At 37.6% G+C, this 17,072-nt stretch overlaps 1 protein-coding gene across 3 annotated transcripts in view; it reads right to left on the bottom strand.

The window, feature by feature from the left end:
* The window catches only part of LOC122562270 (lysine-specific demethylase 4C-like), a 424,780-nt gene that overhangs the window by 213,329 nt on the left and 194,379 nt on the right, over positions 1 to 17,072 (bottom strand). For all 3 annotated transcript variants that reach the window (XM_043715046.2, XM_087996635.1, XM_043715065.2), the window contains 2 exons: positions 9,338 to 9,543; positions 8,363 to 8,610 (listed from right to left, as the gene is read on the bottom strand). In XM_043715046.2, coding sequence (XP_043570981.1) covers positions 8,363 to 8,610; positions 9,338 to 9,543 — 454 coding nt within the window. The remainder of the gene's footprint in view (positions 1 to 8,362; positions 8,611 to 9,337; positions 9,544 to 17,072) is intronic.

Raw genomic sequence — 17,072 nt, 5'->3', positions numbered from 1 at the left:
TTATAAAACCTTAAGTCATTTCGAGATTACTTAGAAGTAGGGATTTACATATTAATGAACAAAAACTTGCAACACATTCTAAAAGATGAAAGATTCAACAATCCAGGTTTGTTCAATTTATCATTTCAATATGTAACTGCAATCTTTCTGAAAATTCTGTGTCTTATGATCTTACACTCCACAACCACCTGATGAAGGAGCAGTGCTCCGAAAGCTAGTGCTTCTAAATAAACCTGGTGTTTATATGCCCCCTACTATAACCTGGTGTTGTGTGATTTTTCCAACACTGGGTCCTCCATATTATTTTTAAAGTATGAACATTTACCACATCTCTAATAGTTCCCATTTATGCCAGTTACATCATCAAATCACACTAACAGATTTTTCATATATAATTTCCCTGGGAAAGATGGGACTCTTCAGTGATTTTACTGCTGACACTAATTGTTCAGTGATGTTCCAAATGGCCGATTGTAGGTTCTAGCCTTGAAAGCATGCAGTTAACTTATCTTCCAATTTTTTTTTTCTCAATTTTGTTTGACTAGTCTAGAACAATATTAAAGAACAATTATATTACCCTTATTACATACACCTCCAAATCCCTGATTTATCCCTCTCCAACATTGGTATGCTTAAAAACTACACCCATCAGTGTTTACTGTCCATTGTTATTTCTTAACTCCAGTTTTACAGGTTAAACGTTTTGATTTTCTTGGCAAGATTCATTCTCATTGCTGCTTTTATTTCATCCATTATCAAAACTAACCCACCTCATTTTCCATTTTGTCCATCTTTTCTAAACATCAATATCTTGGAATAGATCCCGAACTAGATCAGGCTACAACCAGAGATAGAAACCCCAATTTTAACTTTGTCATTTTTATCTGGTGAAGACGTAGTCACTGATCTCCTTGATGATGGCTTAAAACTCTTCCTTCCTAACACAAGATTTTACTCAGATCACGACTCTGCTCTACAACTTGACCTTCCCTTAAATTTTAAAATTTACCCTTATCTGACCTTTTCTCCATGTTACTAGCTTAAAGTCTTATTAACCATCTTGGTTATTTGACTTTCCAAGACACTGATACCAACTCAGCTTAAATGTTGCGCATCACAATAAAATAGTTCCATTTTTCTCCAGTTCTGGTTCTGATGCCCAACAAAATTAGGTTCCTTTATCCCAGGCACTCTTTCAGCTAAATGTTTAAACCTCTAATCTGTGTGTCCCTTTGCCAGTTTTCATTCAGCTTAGTTAGTAATCTAGAGATTACCTTTGTAATTATAGAGTCATTGAGTCCTTCAGCATGGAAATAGACCCTTCGATCCAACTGGTCCAGCCGAACATAATCCTAAACTAAACTAGTCCTACCTGCCTGCTCCTTGTCCATATCCTTCAAATCTTTCCTATTCATGTTATTATTTAAATGTAATTGTACCCACATCCACCACTTCCTCAGGAAGTTTATTCTACACGTGAACCACAGAAAACATTTGATTCTCATGTATTTTTTAAATCTTTCTCCTCTCACCTTAAAAATATGCCCCCTACTCTTGAAATTCCCCATCCTAGAGGAAAGACAACTACCATTAACTCCATCTATACCCCTCATTACTTTATAAACGTCTATTAGGTAATCTCTCAATCTCTTATACTCCAATGAAAAAGGTCCTAACGTATCTAGCTTTTCTTTATATCTCAAACCTTCCATACCCAGCAACATCTTGGTAAATCCCTTCTGAACCCTCTCCAGTTTCATTATATCCTTCCTGTAACTGAGCAATCAGAATTGGACACAGTATTCCAGAAGAGGCCTGGCTAATGTCCTGTACAACCTCAACATGACTTCCCAACTCCTATACTCAAAAGACGAAGCAATGAAGGCAAGCATGCCAAATGTCTTTTTAACCACCTGTCTATATGTGATGCAAACTTCAAAGAATTATGCACGTGCATCCGTAGGTCGCTCTGTTCTACAACACTACCCAAGGTCCTACCATTATTTACATAAGTCCTCCCCTTGTTTGTTGTTCCAAAATGCAATATATCATATTTATCCAAATTAAACTCCATCTGCCATTTTTCAGCCCATTGACCCATTTGATCACGATCCCTTTGTAATCTTAGAAAACCTTCTTCGCTGTCTATTGTGCCACCACAAACTTACCAACCATATGTTCTATATTCTCATCCAAATAAATGCCAATCAAGAGGACCAAGACCCAACCTCTGTGGAACACTGCTGGCGACAGGCCTCCAGTCTGATAAGCAACCCTCCACCCCATCACTCGCTATCTCCTGCCATTCAGCCAATAATGAATCCAATTGGCAAGCTCACCCTGAATCCCATGTAGGCCGATCTTTACTAGTTAGTCTACCAGGTGGAATTTTGTCGAAGGCTTTACTAAAATCAAATTAAACAACATATACTGCTCTGTCATCATCAATCTTTTTGGTAACTTCCTCAAAAAACGTAATCAATAAAAGTACTTGAAATTATGACAGATTGGGACAAAGTAGACTATCCCCAGTAGTTGAAAAATCAAGAATAAGGTTCCACAGATTCAAAAGTTGGAACAGACAGCAAAAAGAACCTTATTCGCCTTTCTTTCAGAACATAAATTTTACTTCCATGGTTAACGGTTAAAGCAGACACATGTAAAATTTCAAATGGCTGGATAGATGAAAGTGATGTTGAAGTGAAGTAAAATCAGAGTGGATCGATTTGTAACTGCAATCTGTTTGTTTGGCTGGAAGGTAAATGTGTCACAGTCTAATAATGCAGAATACATGAGAATCAAATACATGAGAATCACATGTTTTAAATTCTTGGTATCAAATAAATGTGAGCATATCACACCTTTATTTATCCGATCCAATACTATTACATTTGGAGGAGTGCTGAAAAGATGACATTTTGACAAAGCTTTTCGTCTTGCACTCATCAGGACAATTTGGAAGTAAAATGAATGAAAAATAATGTTTAACTCTGTATGAGAAGACAGTGAGCTTGTGGAAAAATAATGAATCGCTGCTGTGGAGAAAGTGCCAGTTAAACAAATGTACTTTTTCTCAGCAAAACTATAACTTGTTTCAACATGTACTCACATCTACATATATGCAACACAGAAACAAGTCCTCTGGAGAAAATAGACGCATTCTAGTGTTTAAGTTCCACACAAGCCATTTAAGTTAAATTATTAAAAAAAATCTTTGATGCAAATCTCAATTTTTTTTACAGTGATGATATGCCACCAAGCTATTAGGCTTCAAAAAATGTGTGCTGAGATCAATCTAAAGCTACAGTGGGAAGTAAGATGGAAATATATTTGAAAAAAATTAGCAAATGAGCAAGTGTTTGATTCATCATAAATGGCTGAAATATTACCTTGGGTTCTTTTGTTCTAAATGGTAAGTGAAATATGACCAAATGTTGATTACCTCATCAATTTTTATACCTAATATCATCAATGGGGTGTAATGTTCATCATTCTGAACTTGAACTTACTTGTATATACAATTACATTCAGTCACGTAGTTTAACAATCTCTAAAGCCGTACAAATATATGCCAATAGGCAATGAATAACTGCCATTTGGCATGTACATGCCAAGAAAAATTACCCTTTTAAGCATTATATATCCATGTATCTCAATCATTAATATATTCATCAACTGTATGCTCATTCAGGCTTAGTAAGTCCATCAGAAGCTTTATAAAATGTAAACAAATGGTAAAGTCAATTGCTACTTTTGCAGAATTTGGCCTTTCAACAATTTGAATCATGTTCCAAATAACAAAAGGGTTGCCTACAATTATATTGCATTCCAAACCATCCATTATGCTGTTGCCCATACATAACTGAGCCTGCTTGAAGGCAGCAATCTATGAAATTTACCATGAGTTTCAAAATTATTGATATTACAGAAAACATTTCATTCTCATCCTAGATGTAAACTTCACATTTTGAGGAAATGATCAGATATAGTAAATTGTTTACAGCATCTGATTAGATTAGATTAGATTAGATTAGATTACTTACAGTGTGGAAACAGGCCCTTCGGCCCAACAAGTCCACACCGACCCGCCGAAGCGTAACCCACCCATACCCCGACATTTACCCCTTTACCTAACACTACGGGCAATTTAACATGGCCAATTCACCTGACTTGCACATCTTTGGAGTGTGGGAGGAAACCGGAGCACCCGGAGGAAACCCACGCAGACACAGGGAGAATGTGCAAACTCCACACAGTCAGTCGCCTGAGGCGGGAATTGAACCCGGGTCTCTGGCGCTGCGAGGCAGCAGTGCTAACCACTGTGCCACCGTGCTGCCCACAAATCGTTAATATTGAAACAGGAACAGGTGGTGAATTTAGAACTCAAAGCTTTATGCCAGTAAACTGAAAAAAAGAAAGAAAATTCAAGTGGGAGGAAAGGTTGTCAAACAAAGGTCATCATATGTGTGGGAGATTTGTTATAACCAAAGCAACCATTTTGTCACATACTAAAAGCTTGGAAACCATTTTGAATCTAATGTTGGTGTCTGCTTGCAAAGCTCATACATTCCCAGGCTCAGTGAGGTAGTTGACTTTGAAGCTGTACTAATACCTGATAATTAAGTCTTTTCCCGCATGGGAATGCTCTTCTTTTACAAGAACCTATTGTATACTGAAACTTGCTTATCAGCTACTAACTAGCACTGTCCAGACACTATGCGACTGAGGCTAGTGACTGGGCAAAGTGCCTAAACTCACCTTATCCTACGATTAACAGTTCGCTAATTGTTAAATGATTGTAACCTATATAATCATGCAACTTTCGGTATCTCAGCGGAAGGACTTGTGACCATTCGGTCGACTTGTCTCTCCCTGTGAGCTCATGAATACAGAGTCAATAACTCAAGGTTCGTGTGGTGCAATCCTTAATTTGGGCCGATACAAGCGAGCCTTCAATTGCATATTTCTTTTCTATCCCCAACAATGAGGAACAGCAAAGCACTCTATATTAAACTGATGTAAACATGTAGCAATGGAAATTTTTCAGCAGACTAAACAGTAATGTAAATAGTGACTAACAGAAATAAAAATTATCAAAAAAAAATTAGAAACCCGAATGCAACTTTTGGAAAAATACAATGAAATTTTAAACAGAATGCTCAGAGTTTCATTGTTTTGCTACACAACTTATTCCAATATTAGAAACACTCCACCATTAACATCTATGATACTGAAATCGTAAAATGTGGATTATAATTTGGATTGCTGGTCAGATTTCAACTTCAGATTACTGATTTCCCTTAACACAAACAAAAATTCAGTAATCCATGCGAAATTCATTATTTCTATGCTCATGCAGTCAATCTTTCAGCAGAACTTTACTCACTTAATCACTTAGGCCAAAACGTGAGACTATCTCTCAAAACAACGTCCTCAGCATTCTGGCTCATTAATAGAAGCAGACTGTGTAAAGTTTAAACAGGTAAGTACTTTAGCCAGCATTCCATTAAAGACAGCATTCCAACCTTAAGGAATTGCATATGTCATGATTTTAGTAATCAAACAGACCTCAGCAGTGCTTTAACAGTGACAAGAAGCAACTAAAAGAAAATATTCCTTACTTACTTTTGAAAGTAACTTAAAGCCAATCTTTGCTAGTAATGTGAAAAATATGCATCTGTCAAACACTTCTGTCTCTGCATTTCCCTGTGGATGTATCCTGACCATTCTTACCCCACCTCCAAAGTGCTGGTGCCCCTTGATGACACAGCATCAAGTTCCAGTGAAGACATCCAGCTTCAACCTTTCACCTCTTTTGATCCTTTCACTGCCTCTGTGTAATCAACAAGGTGTAATTTCTACAGTTAACAGTGAGAGGGTGGAAAGGTTCCTCTTCAAGTCTCACTGAACAATCATTATTATTCCCTACCATTGTCCAGCAGGTTTAAGTGGACTGATAACAACTCCATTTGACCTTGACCTAAGTTGCTAATTACATATCATTTCCATCATGAAGAACACCTTGCACACCTCAGCCATTTTAACCTATCTGCTACCAAAAACCTCAGTTGTATGCTTTTTGTCTTCAGACACAACTATTGCAGTTCTGTCTGCTGACTTTCAGTTCACTTTTAAATTCAGTTAAGTTTCTGGTCTATGTTAACTCCCAAGGTGCTGATGTAGAAGGATTCAATGATGGTGACGCTTTTGAATTGTTGAAGGGAGATATTTCGATTCTCTTCTGCAGCAGGCAGTTATGATCTGGCACGTGTGTGACATGAATATCACTTGCCATTTACCAGCCCAAGCTTGTATAATGTCTAGGTCTTGCTGCATTCAGATACTAATGGTTCCAGTATTTGAAGAGTTACAAATGGTGCTGAACATTGTGCAACAGTTTACTAACATGACCACTTCTTACCTCATAACAGGGAAACGTCAAGGATGAAGCAGTTGAAGATGATTGGGCCCAGGATGCTACTTGAAGGAACTCTAGCAATACCCTGGCCCGAAATGACTGTCCTCTAGCAACTACAAACGTCTTCCTTTAAGCTAAGCATGACTCCAACAACTGCAGAGTGCCCCTAATACCAAGTGATTTCAGTTTTACTAAGGCTCCTGATGTTATAAATCCAGTCAAACACTTCCATGAACACAAATCACTAATCAGTACTGATTCCTATAAACATCATCTCTGAATTTGCTCTCTACATTTTAACCCTTTACTTAACTATTGAACGACAACTTATGAAGGGATATAGCTATACAAATGACAATGGTCCTGCACCACCTTGTTCAAATGATTGTCCTTCAATCAAGTGTTAACAGGTTTTGTAATAAATTAGTTTATTATTATTTTTGAATTTAGATCGTTCAAAGAGAGGTAGATGGACATTGGTTTCAGTTCTGAGAATATAAATTGTTTTTAAAAAATCAGGATATTCATTTTGAATTGTGACCTAAAACATTATTTCCAAGAAAGTATGCAAAGTGTCTGGCTGGTTACTTACGGTGGTAATTGATGGAATATTGATGGAATATAATTGATGGGGCGGCACGGTGGCTCAGTGGTTAGCATGCTGCCTCACAGCATCAGGGTCCTGGGTTCGATTCCCGCCTGCCTGTGTAGAGTTTGCACATTCTCCCCGTGTCTGCGTGGGTTTCCTCCGGATGCTCCAGTTTCCCCCCCACAATCCAAAGTTGTGCAGGTCAGGTGAATTGGCCATGCTAAATTGCCCACAGTGTTAGGTACGTTAGTCAGGGGTAAATATAGGGTTGGGGAATGGGTTTGGGTGGGTTTCTCTTCGGAGGGGCGGTGTGGACTTGTTGGGCCTGTTTCCATACGGTAGAGAATCTAAAAATCTAAAAAAAACTAATCTATAAATACTGCTGAGTTTATTACAGACAGAGAAAACAGACTTTGAGTTTTTATTTGGACCTCAATTCAGAAGAAGCAGAAATTCAGTTCTGAACAGGTAGACCCTAGCAGAAGGATTTTAGTTTGTAGAGTCTCTTAGCTATGAGAGCTTGAATACACGTTTTTAACTTGTCAGAACCAAAACAAAGTTCAGATCACCAGTCCAAGCAGGAGAATGGGAAATCAACCGTAAGAACACCTCAGCAGTCTAAGAAGGAAAACTTTACAGATAAATCAGGAATTAGTCAAGATAGGATTGCTATTTCTCTGAGATTTAAGGATGTAGAAGAGACATTATCAGGAAACAGGTTGGAACTTTGTTTTACTGTTTACATTAAGATTCTTATGAACTGTCTGGGACATGTAGCTGTGTTTGTTTCATTTTCAATGTGTAATAAATTTGCATTATTTGTTTAAGAACATTTGCAGCTTCATGTCAATATATTCAGTGACTAACCACTATAGTAATAAATTCCAAATATTTAAACTAATAATCTATCGAGCTAGATTTCACTCTGGAATCTGAGTTGTCCAGAACTCTGTTGGGAGTATAAGAGTTTATTGAACTGTATTAAACAATGCAATCTTGACCTTGTCATTATCCAGCATCCAGTAATGTGTATTTCTAGGATAGGATATAGTCAAAAGCAAACCATATGGTTCACTTTCCTGCAGTTGACTAAACAACAGTAACGCCAACTCCAGCACGCTAACTGCTTCTCAGATTAAAAAAAAACTCAGGACCTAATAATAAAGCAATCAGAGACCTTATACCCATTCCTATGATGAGTCACCAACACAGTGAAAATGACAGTCATATTCAGAACATTTATATAGTCAGCCAAAAGGCATTATGAAACAGATAACTCTATATTCTAATTTCTACTGATGATTCTTGGCTTTGAACTGTTAATAAAAGGAGAAGGAAAAGCCAATCTGTCTTACCAAGCAACTGAGCTTTATCCAACAGTTTCTGATCCAACTGGATTGCCTCAACACTATCTTCTTCAGTACTCGTTACTTCTGTATTGCTAGTCTGTTCTTTCTGTGCCCCGTTCCTGGGCTCTTCTTTAACATTTATAGCATTATTAAATGCTTCAGTTGTAGTTGCTTCTTTAGGCACAGGTTTGCTTGATGTTGTTTCATCTTCTAGAGATTTTGGCTTTTTAGATCGAGTTCGCAACTGATAGAGACTGAAGAAGATATGACAATCAGGTTGGATTTTATGTATCTATACTCATACAAACTTTCTCCCTCACTAAATAATCCAGCGGTGGCAACAGCTTGGTGGTATTATCAGAGATATGGATACAAATACCACCATGGCAGATGGCAGAATGTGAATTAAATTAAAAATCAGGAATTAAGGTCAAATGATGACCACAAATCCATCTCCAGCTGTCAAAAAGACTTAGGGAAGGAAACTGCCATCATTACCTGGTTTGGCCTTTATGTGACTCCAGACCCACAGCAATGTAGTTGACTCAACTACCTTATGGGCAATTAGGGATGGAGAATAAGTGCTGGCCTAGCTGGCAATGCCACATGGTCACATGAATAAATAAATTAAAAATGATTTAGCATTGAATTGTATCTATTCATTGCTATTGGCAATTCTGTATTAAAACATGTCTATAATATCTTAGAACAGATACATTCTAACACATGCTAAGGTTTCAAACATTAATGGCTGGTAATGAATATTTTCAAGTTACATATTTAATGTTTGCAAAGTAATTACACACTGGTTGAAATACAGTAAATTTATAAAGCAAAGTCCGTTAAAGAAAATTTGAAGAGTGACAAACTTAGTTAGCCCCGCTTAAAATCAAATTAATTGAATCTGAAAAATTTTAATTCCATAACTGATACATATTGCACATCTCCACTTGAATGATGAGTTGAATGAGCTGACATTACCTCCTCAAAGACATTCCAGATTTTCTTGGTGTAGCCTTTCTTTGTTTCTGCCAAGCCTCCAACTCAGGAGTTGATTCTGGAGTAGGTTTTGTGTGATCAATAGTTTGAATGTCCTTCCCTTGTTTCCACAGCGTGTACCTGCTTGGTTGAAATTTTTCTACAAAGATGTCCATAGATATCTTCACCATGTCATTCCGGCAGGTACACTAAGACAACAATGATAAAACTGGATTAAAACAATTGATAGGTTTTGCAAAAGCAGGCCTCTGTGACTTACATGAAAAAATAATGGAGTGCTTTTTAAAATTTATTCATGGGACGTGAGCATCACAGATATTGCCATCGTTTGTTGCCCATCAATAATTGCTTTTGAGAAGATGGTTGGTGTTGTTTTTCTCCCTTCATTGCATAACTAAATGGAATAATTCTAAAAATGATGCAGGAACATAATGACCTGCGATTACATTCATACAAATCGTTAATTATGATAGGATAGGTTGAAACAGTGGTTAAAACATTACTAGGTCATAAATAGAGGATGGAGTACAAAAAGGAAAGAAATTATGAATCACCTTCATAAAACCTTGCTTTGGCCTGAATTAGCATATTGCAGCTAATTCTGTGCATCCCACTTCAGGAAAAATGTGAAGGGCTTTCATAATAGTACAATTAAAAAAAGTTTATAGAGTCAGAGAGATGTCCAGCACAAAAACAGACCGTTTGATCCAACTCATCTATGCCAACCAAATATCCTAAACATATCTTGCCCTATTTGCCATCATTTGGTCCATATCCCCCTAAAGCCTTCTTATTCATATATCCATCCAGATGCCTTTAAAACACTGTAATTGTACCAGCCTCCACCACTTCCTCTGGCAGCTCATTCCACACACGCAGAAACATTCTGCATGAAAGCGTTACCTCTCGGGTCCCTTTTAAATCTGTTCCCCTCACCTAATATTTATGCCCTCTAGTTTTAGTCTCCACCACCCTGGGGAAAAGACCTTGTCTACTTACCCTATCCATACCCTTCACGATTTTATAAACCTCTATAAAGTGGGTGTCACTAGCTGTCCAACCATTAATTATCCATCTCTTGTTGTTCATGAGGTGATGAGCTGCCTTCTTGAACCACTGCTGACCATTTGTTGAAGCATTAGGAAGGGAGTTCCAGGACATCCTTCATTGTCATTGATATATTTCCAAGTCAAGATGCCCAGTGCCTTTGCGGGGAACTTGCAAGTGGTGGTGTCCCCAGTTATATACTGCCCTTGTCCTTCTAGATGATTGGAAGGTACCAATTAAGAAGCCTTGGTGATTTTTTGCAGTGGGCTTGTTGTTGGTACACTCTGCTAGGACTCAGCATCAGTGAAAGAGAAACTGAATATTTGTGAATTAGTTCCAATCAATCAGACTGTTTTGATCTAGATGATATCAAGTACCATCTAGGCATAGGAACTGTAAGCACAGAGAGGGATTAGTCAAGCAAGTGCCAAGTGTTACTGTGGCTTCATATTTAATAATCTTTGACCTGAATTTTAAGATTTAGGAGTTACCTGGGATTTTTTTTAAATAAAGAGGTCAGTGAAAGAACAGTGAAACACAATTTTCTAACAAGGCATTTCTTGAAAATCAAATGTCTTGGGATAGCTGCTTGCTTACTGCACACATCCTGCCTGAGTTTACCACTGTTAGGTTGCAGCTTTGCAGATTGTTTGGATTTTTCAGTTGGCCAGTATGGAGAAGGATAGGCAGTCTCCCAGCCTGGCTCCGGTGTTTTTGAGAAACCTCTTGTTACAAGGCCAGTGTGGTATCTGGAGCTGTGGCCAAGTCTGCTCTCCTGAACAGCACCCAAAAGAATCCTTAATGCTGCATCTTGAACAAGCTTTTTTTATTAGCTAACTTGGTTTATAGATCTTTATATTTTATGTTTAATACAGAAAAAAACATAGAACTGACAATATCAGGGGACAGATAAAAAGTTGCATTTATGTCGAGGCCCACGTAATAGTAGGACACAGTGTACTCCTCTCATCTCAGTTAAAAGGCAGTAAAACAAAACCCTATCAGGCAAAGCCATGCAGCAGAGAAAACCAGAAACCTGAATATAAGACAAAAAACAAGAAAAGCAAAAGAAACAGAAAAAGAGAGTATGAAAAAAAATCTGCAAGAAGCAAAGTCTTTCTGAGATCCCTATCCAGTTGCATTGATTTTTAAATCACAGCTTGAACTTAACGCTAATGATTTACCAGAGAATGATTTTGGTTCTGAACTAGTTGAAGAATTTGAAAAATATTCAATAAATTATCTAATAATCACGAGAATCACTGAACATATCAAAAATGAATAGTTAGCACTGTCTCTTATAAAGATGTAAATAAAAAGAATTAATTATCTTGAAACTTAAAAATGGTAGAACAGCATGTTTTTAAGATGATTTTGCAAAACATTTTCAGGGAAAGATATAGTAATTTTCTTGCAACAATTTTTAAATTCAAGGTGATAGAGATCAGTCTTGTTCTGCTATATGTGCATAAAATATTTCATTTAATGTTACTGAATATATTTTATAACTAAAAATATATCATTGTTTAGTCATGGTAACACACTTAACAATATCTGTCTCTGCATAGTCATGAACTAAAGAGATTATGAAATTAAACACTTCATAGCAATTTACGTTTGTCAAATAAAGCCCCCAAGCAAGACATTTTAAATTTATTTCTCCAAGTTAGCAATCATGCATACAAAGTAGAATGTCCCAGTTTGCCAATTTATTTGCACTAAATCTAATATGTGACAAGAAAATTACTTTCGTTAAAGTTACACTGTGCTTAATTCAGCATGATATATCATCCAGAGAAGAACTTCCACATTGTTTCAGAGTTAGCAACCTGATATTTTTTATTGCAAATACTACACTGATATCCACCTAAGCATATTTGGCATGAATTGTAGCCACAAAACCACAAACTCAAAGACTCAGTTTAAAATCATCATAGTCTACAAACATTGTGATGCTAAAAGTCAATGTTAATGAATTATTTACATTTCATTTTGACAGATATTGATGAACTAGATTTAAATATAAACAAATGCTGAATATGTATATTCTTTTTGAGGTACATATCAAATCTTATGCACAAACCAGAATTAAGCATAAATTTGTTTACATTGTTCAGTTTCTTGCTATTGATGATTTATGTTCATCCAGAATTCAGTGTTGCAAAATTACATAACTTCACTTGTCACAATTAAGTAGTCATATCCAAGCAAATATAGCAAGCAGGTGCAGAACAGGACTTAATTCTACTTCATACTATGTCAAATATGGATCAATACCAACATCCCACTGAATAAATGTCAAATTTATTTCCCACAGCAGACATCAAAATTCACTTAGACTGGTCACTTCATGCCAGGTGCAACCAGCTTTTTTTAACATTTTGGATCACATTTTTCAGCAGCATTTGAGAGAATCAAAGTCATCCAAGTGTAACCAAACAAATTTGTTTTCTTTTAAAGAGAGAACAGAGTTGAAAGTACAGCATTGCGAACTAGGTTTACAGTTCTTTTCTCTTGGAACCTTGGACATTTTTTTTTAAAAAGCAACATATATTTCACAAGATAAACATGGAAAGGCATTGAAGACAGTGTAATGAGATTTGTGAAAATGATTCCAGCTTGAGGAATTTCAGTTATCATGATAGATTGGAGAGATTGGAATTGTTTTCCCAAGAAAAAAATGAGAGGAGATCTGGTAAAAGTATTTGATGTCCTGAAAACTCCATACAGAGTTGATAGGGAGAAAATGCTCCCTTGTAAGAAAAATCAAAAATGACAGGGTATAGATTTAAAGTAATCAGTTAAAAAAAAGCAAAGGTGATTGGAGGGAAACCTTTTCACGCAACAGGTGATTAGGGGTCTTAAATTCACTGCCAGAAATGTGGCATTAAGAAGATAATTAGATTGTTATTTGCAAAGAAATGGCAACCAAAGATATTGGGAGAAGGCGGGAAATTGGTATGTGGTGCATTGCTCATTTGTCGAGCTAGTACAGACACAATGAGCCAAATGATTTTCATCTGCACCCGAATGATTCAGTTCAGTAGAAGTCTTTTGACTCAAAACATTAACCCTGTTTCTCTCTCCATGAATTCTTCCAGGCTTGCTGAGTTTCTCCAGCATTTTCTGGTTTTATTTCATTTACAGAATCCACAGTACTTTATTTTTAGACTGATTCTATGATTGTGTAAATTTAAAGAAATGCAATTAAGAGGGCACGAAGATATCAAGGTTGGTTAAAGTGGAATGATAAAATACATTAAGAGCTTCTACAAGTACATGGAACAAAATACCTAAAGTAAGCATTAGAGGTGTCTTAGAGGGTCAGACTGAAAAACTAATAATGGGAAACAATGAAAATGGTAGAGTTTCTTTTGCATCTGTTTGGACAGCAGAAATCACAAAAATAATCCTAAGAATAGTAGAAAATTAACAGGAAAAAGAAAGTGGAGGAATTTAAAATAATTACTAAACAGAAAATACTTGGAAAAGTGATGGAACTTAGTGCTTACAAGGCTATTGGACCTGGCAGCCTGCAACCCAGTGGCTTAAAGAAAGTGGCTGCAGAGCTAGTTGATTGTGGTAGTCATTGTCCAAAAATTTCCTATATTCTAAAAGTGTCCTACTGGATTGAAAAATAGCAAATGTAATAACAATATTCAAGAATGGAGGACAACAGATAGCAGGCAGCAACTAAATGCCAGAAGGTGAGGACTGCAGATGCTGGAGATCAGAGTCAAAATGTGTGGCACTGGAAAATCACAGATGGTCAGGCAGCATCTGAGGAGCAGGAGAGTCGACATTTCGAGCATAAGCCCTTCATCAGGTGTGGGGGGGGAGGAAAGGAGGCCGAGAGATAAATGGGCGGGGGGGGGCAGGAAGTAGGTAGATAGGAATGTGATAAGTAGATGAAATTGGAGGTGATAGTGATAGGTCAGAGCGGAGGGTGGGGCAGATGGGGGGGGGGGGGGGAGGAAGATGGACAGGTGGGACAGTTCAAAATGGCAGTGCTGGGTTGGATCTGTGATAAGGTTGAGGGGTGGGCGCTGAGGAAACTGGTGAAATCGACATTGATTGTACGTGGTTGGACAGTCCCAAGGCGGAAGATGAAGTGTTCTTCTGCCAGTTGTCAGATGGCTAGGATTTGGCTGTGGAGGCGGTCCAGGATTTACATGTCCTTGGTGGAGTGGGAGGGAGAGTTGAAGTGGTTGGCTTCAAAGCGGTAGGGTTGTTTAGTGCGTGTGACCTGGAGATATTCTCTGAAACATTTCACAAATTGGCGTCCTGTCTCCCCAATGTAGAGGAGACCACATCGAGAACAGTGGACACAGTTGATGAGATGTTTGGATGTGCAGGAAAAACTCTGCCAGATGTGGAAGGATCCTTTGGGGCCTTGGATGGAGATGAGGGGGGAGGTGTGGGCACAGGTTTTACACCTCTTGCGGTGGCAAAGGATGGTGCTGGGGGTGGAGGGTAGGTTGCTGGGTGGGATGGTGGGGGGGGGAAACTAACGAGGGAGTCGCGGAGGGAATGGTCTGAGAGGAATGCTCAAAGGGATGAGATCTGACTGTAGGTGGCATAAATGACAGAGGATGATGCGTTGTATCTAGACGTTACTAAGGTGGAAGGTGAGGACCACGGTTGTTCTATTCTTGTTGCAGTTAGAGGAGTAGGGTTCAAGGGCAGAGATGTGAGAAGTGGAGGAGATGTGCTGGAGGGCATTGTTAATCACATGGAAGGGGAAATTGTGGTCCCTGAAGTCGGAGGCCATCTGGGATGTTCTGGATGGAATTGATCCTCCTAGAAGCAAATGTTTCGGAGGCGGAGAAATTAGGAGTAAGGAATAGCATTTTTACAGGAGGGGGGTGGGAGGTGGTGTAGTCAAGGTAGCTGTGGGAGTCAGTTTGAAGTAGATGTAAACTAAAGGCCAGACAGTCAAATATCTATTATTGGGAAAATGCTCAAGCATATTAAAAACACAATAGGAGGATATTTAGAAAAATCACAATTGGGCAGTGTCAACATGATTTTGTGAAAGTTTACAGTGTTCATCAAATTTATTACAGCTTATTGAAAATGCAACACATAGGGTACATAAAGGGAGGTACAAGAGTTGATGACGTTGTGAATTATACATTAGCATGGATAGAGGATTAGCTAAGTAACAGGCTAGAGAGAGGCAGATTAAATGACAAAGGATAATACACAGAAACTGGCTTTTTACTCTAATATAAATCTATTATATTAAAAGAACTATTCAAAATCCTTTCAGACAGTGACAGCTGTGTTGCTAGTTTATATGAAACTGGAAGTAAAACAAATGAGACTGTAGTCGCCAGTTTCTTAACAAAAATTGTACTTTTCTTCAGGATTCTGACTCATTATCAGCAAATATTATAATACTAGCTACTAGTTCTCAAAATTTCATCTTTCCAACAGAGGCCATCTCTCCTACGATAGATTTCATTTTGTCTTCAGCATGGAAACTGGAGTAAACCATCTGGCTGCATCACTGAATCATTAAAAAATTTGTACGGGAAAATTTGTAAGGTTGACATTATATTATATATATATGAATATCTGACAAAGAAAAAGAAGCAATGCTTCATCATATTTTCATTTCTTAAGCACAGATCACAATTGCTAAGGCAGAAGTATTCAATGCCCATTGCCAACCCATGACTAATTGCTGCTCTACAATTTAGCCTCCAAGGCTTTTCTGATCTCTCGGGCAATTGCTGGGTTCTTTATTTGTACATGAATTCCTATATGACATCAGTTGCTAATGAAAAGTGCAGCTGTTTTATGATAGTTCATAGCTTACAGCATGATGAAGACAGAAGTGGTATTTGGGAGCTTTTACATGTTTTGGGTTTCATATCCATTTTCTAGTTATGGTTTTTGTGCAATTTTCCCTTTTGGGATTTAGTCCATCCAAAGAAAATTGTAAGGAGGTAACACTGGTGCAGCTCGGTTCCTCAGCTATATTTTTTTCTTTAATTTGCAGCTGTTTTACAGTTACCTTATGTTATTAGTTCACCTACTGCATTGCATTACACAATATGTCACACATGGCTGAGTTTAGTGTTGGTGAATGTGCCTCAACTTGAAAACTAGTGTCCATTTGTATTGTGATTGCCTTGGGGAAGGAAAGAGACATGGGGCAAGATTTCTGATCAGAGGAATCAGAGTCTTTCGAATTCACTTCTTCAAAAAGCAATGGATGCAGAGTTTTTAAATATCTCTAAGGTAGAGGTAGATAAACTCTTGATAACTAAGGTAATGAAAGATTATTGGCGTTGCGCAGAAAAGTAGAGCGGAAGTCAAATCATATCAGTCATTATCTTATTGGACAGCTGACCAGCCTCAAAAGGTCAAATGGCTATTCTGGTTCCCTGCTCGTATTTTTAGAACATATTGTGTGAACATCGTGCTGTCTCATATCTTTGGCTTTTCTGCTAAGTTGGTGTCAAGGATAATTGTCGTACTGTGGCTTGTTGCAGGGAGGAGTTCAAAGATAGATGATTGGACCTTCAGGAAGTTCTTTTGGTTCAATTTGAACAAGCATTTTTTCACATTTACATTAGCCATAATGGCCAACTATGAATAACTAACAAAATTCTGTGCTTCAGAAATATTTTCTGCCTAAAAACCTACTTCAGATCTAACT

The sequence above is a fragment of the Chiloscyllium plagiosum genome, unplaced genomic scaffold (assembly GCF_037043375.1).
Source record: "Chiloscyllium plagiosum isolate Xiang-an unplaced genomic scaffold, Cpla_swu_hap1 HiC_scaffold_2, whole genome shotgun sequence".
Lineage (NCBI taxonomy): Eukaryota > Metazoa > Chordata > Chondrichthyes > Orectolobiformes > Hemiscylliidae > Chiloscyllium > Chiloscyllium plagiosum.
The sequence above is the reverse complement of the archived record's forward strand: the minus strand, read 5'-3'. Positions and strand labels throughout refer to the sequence as shown.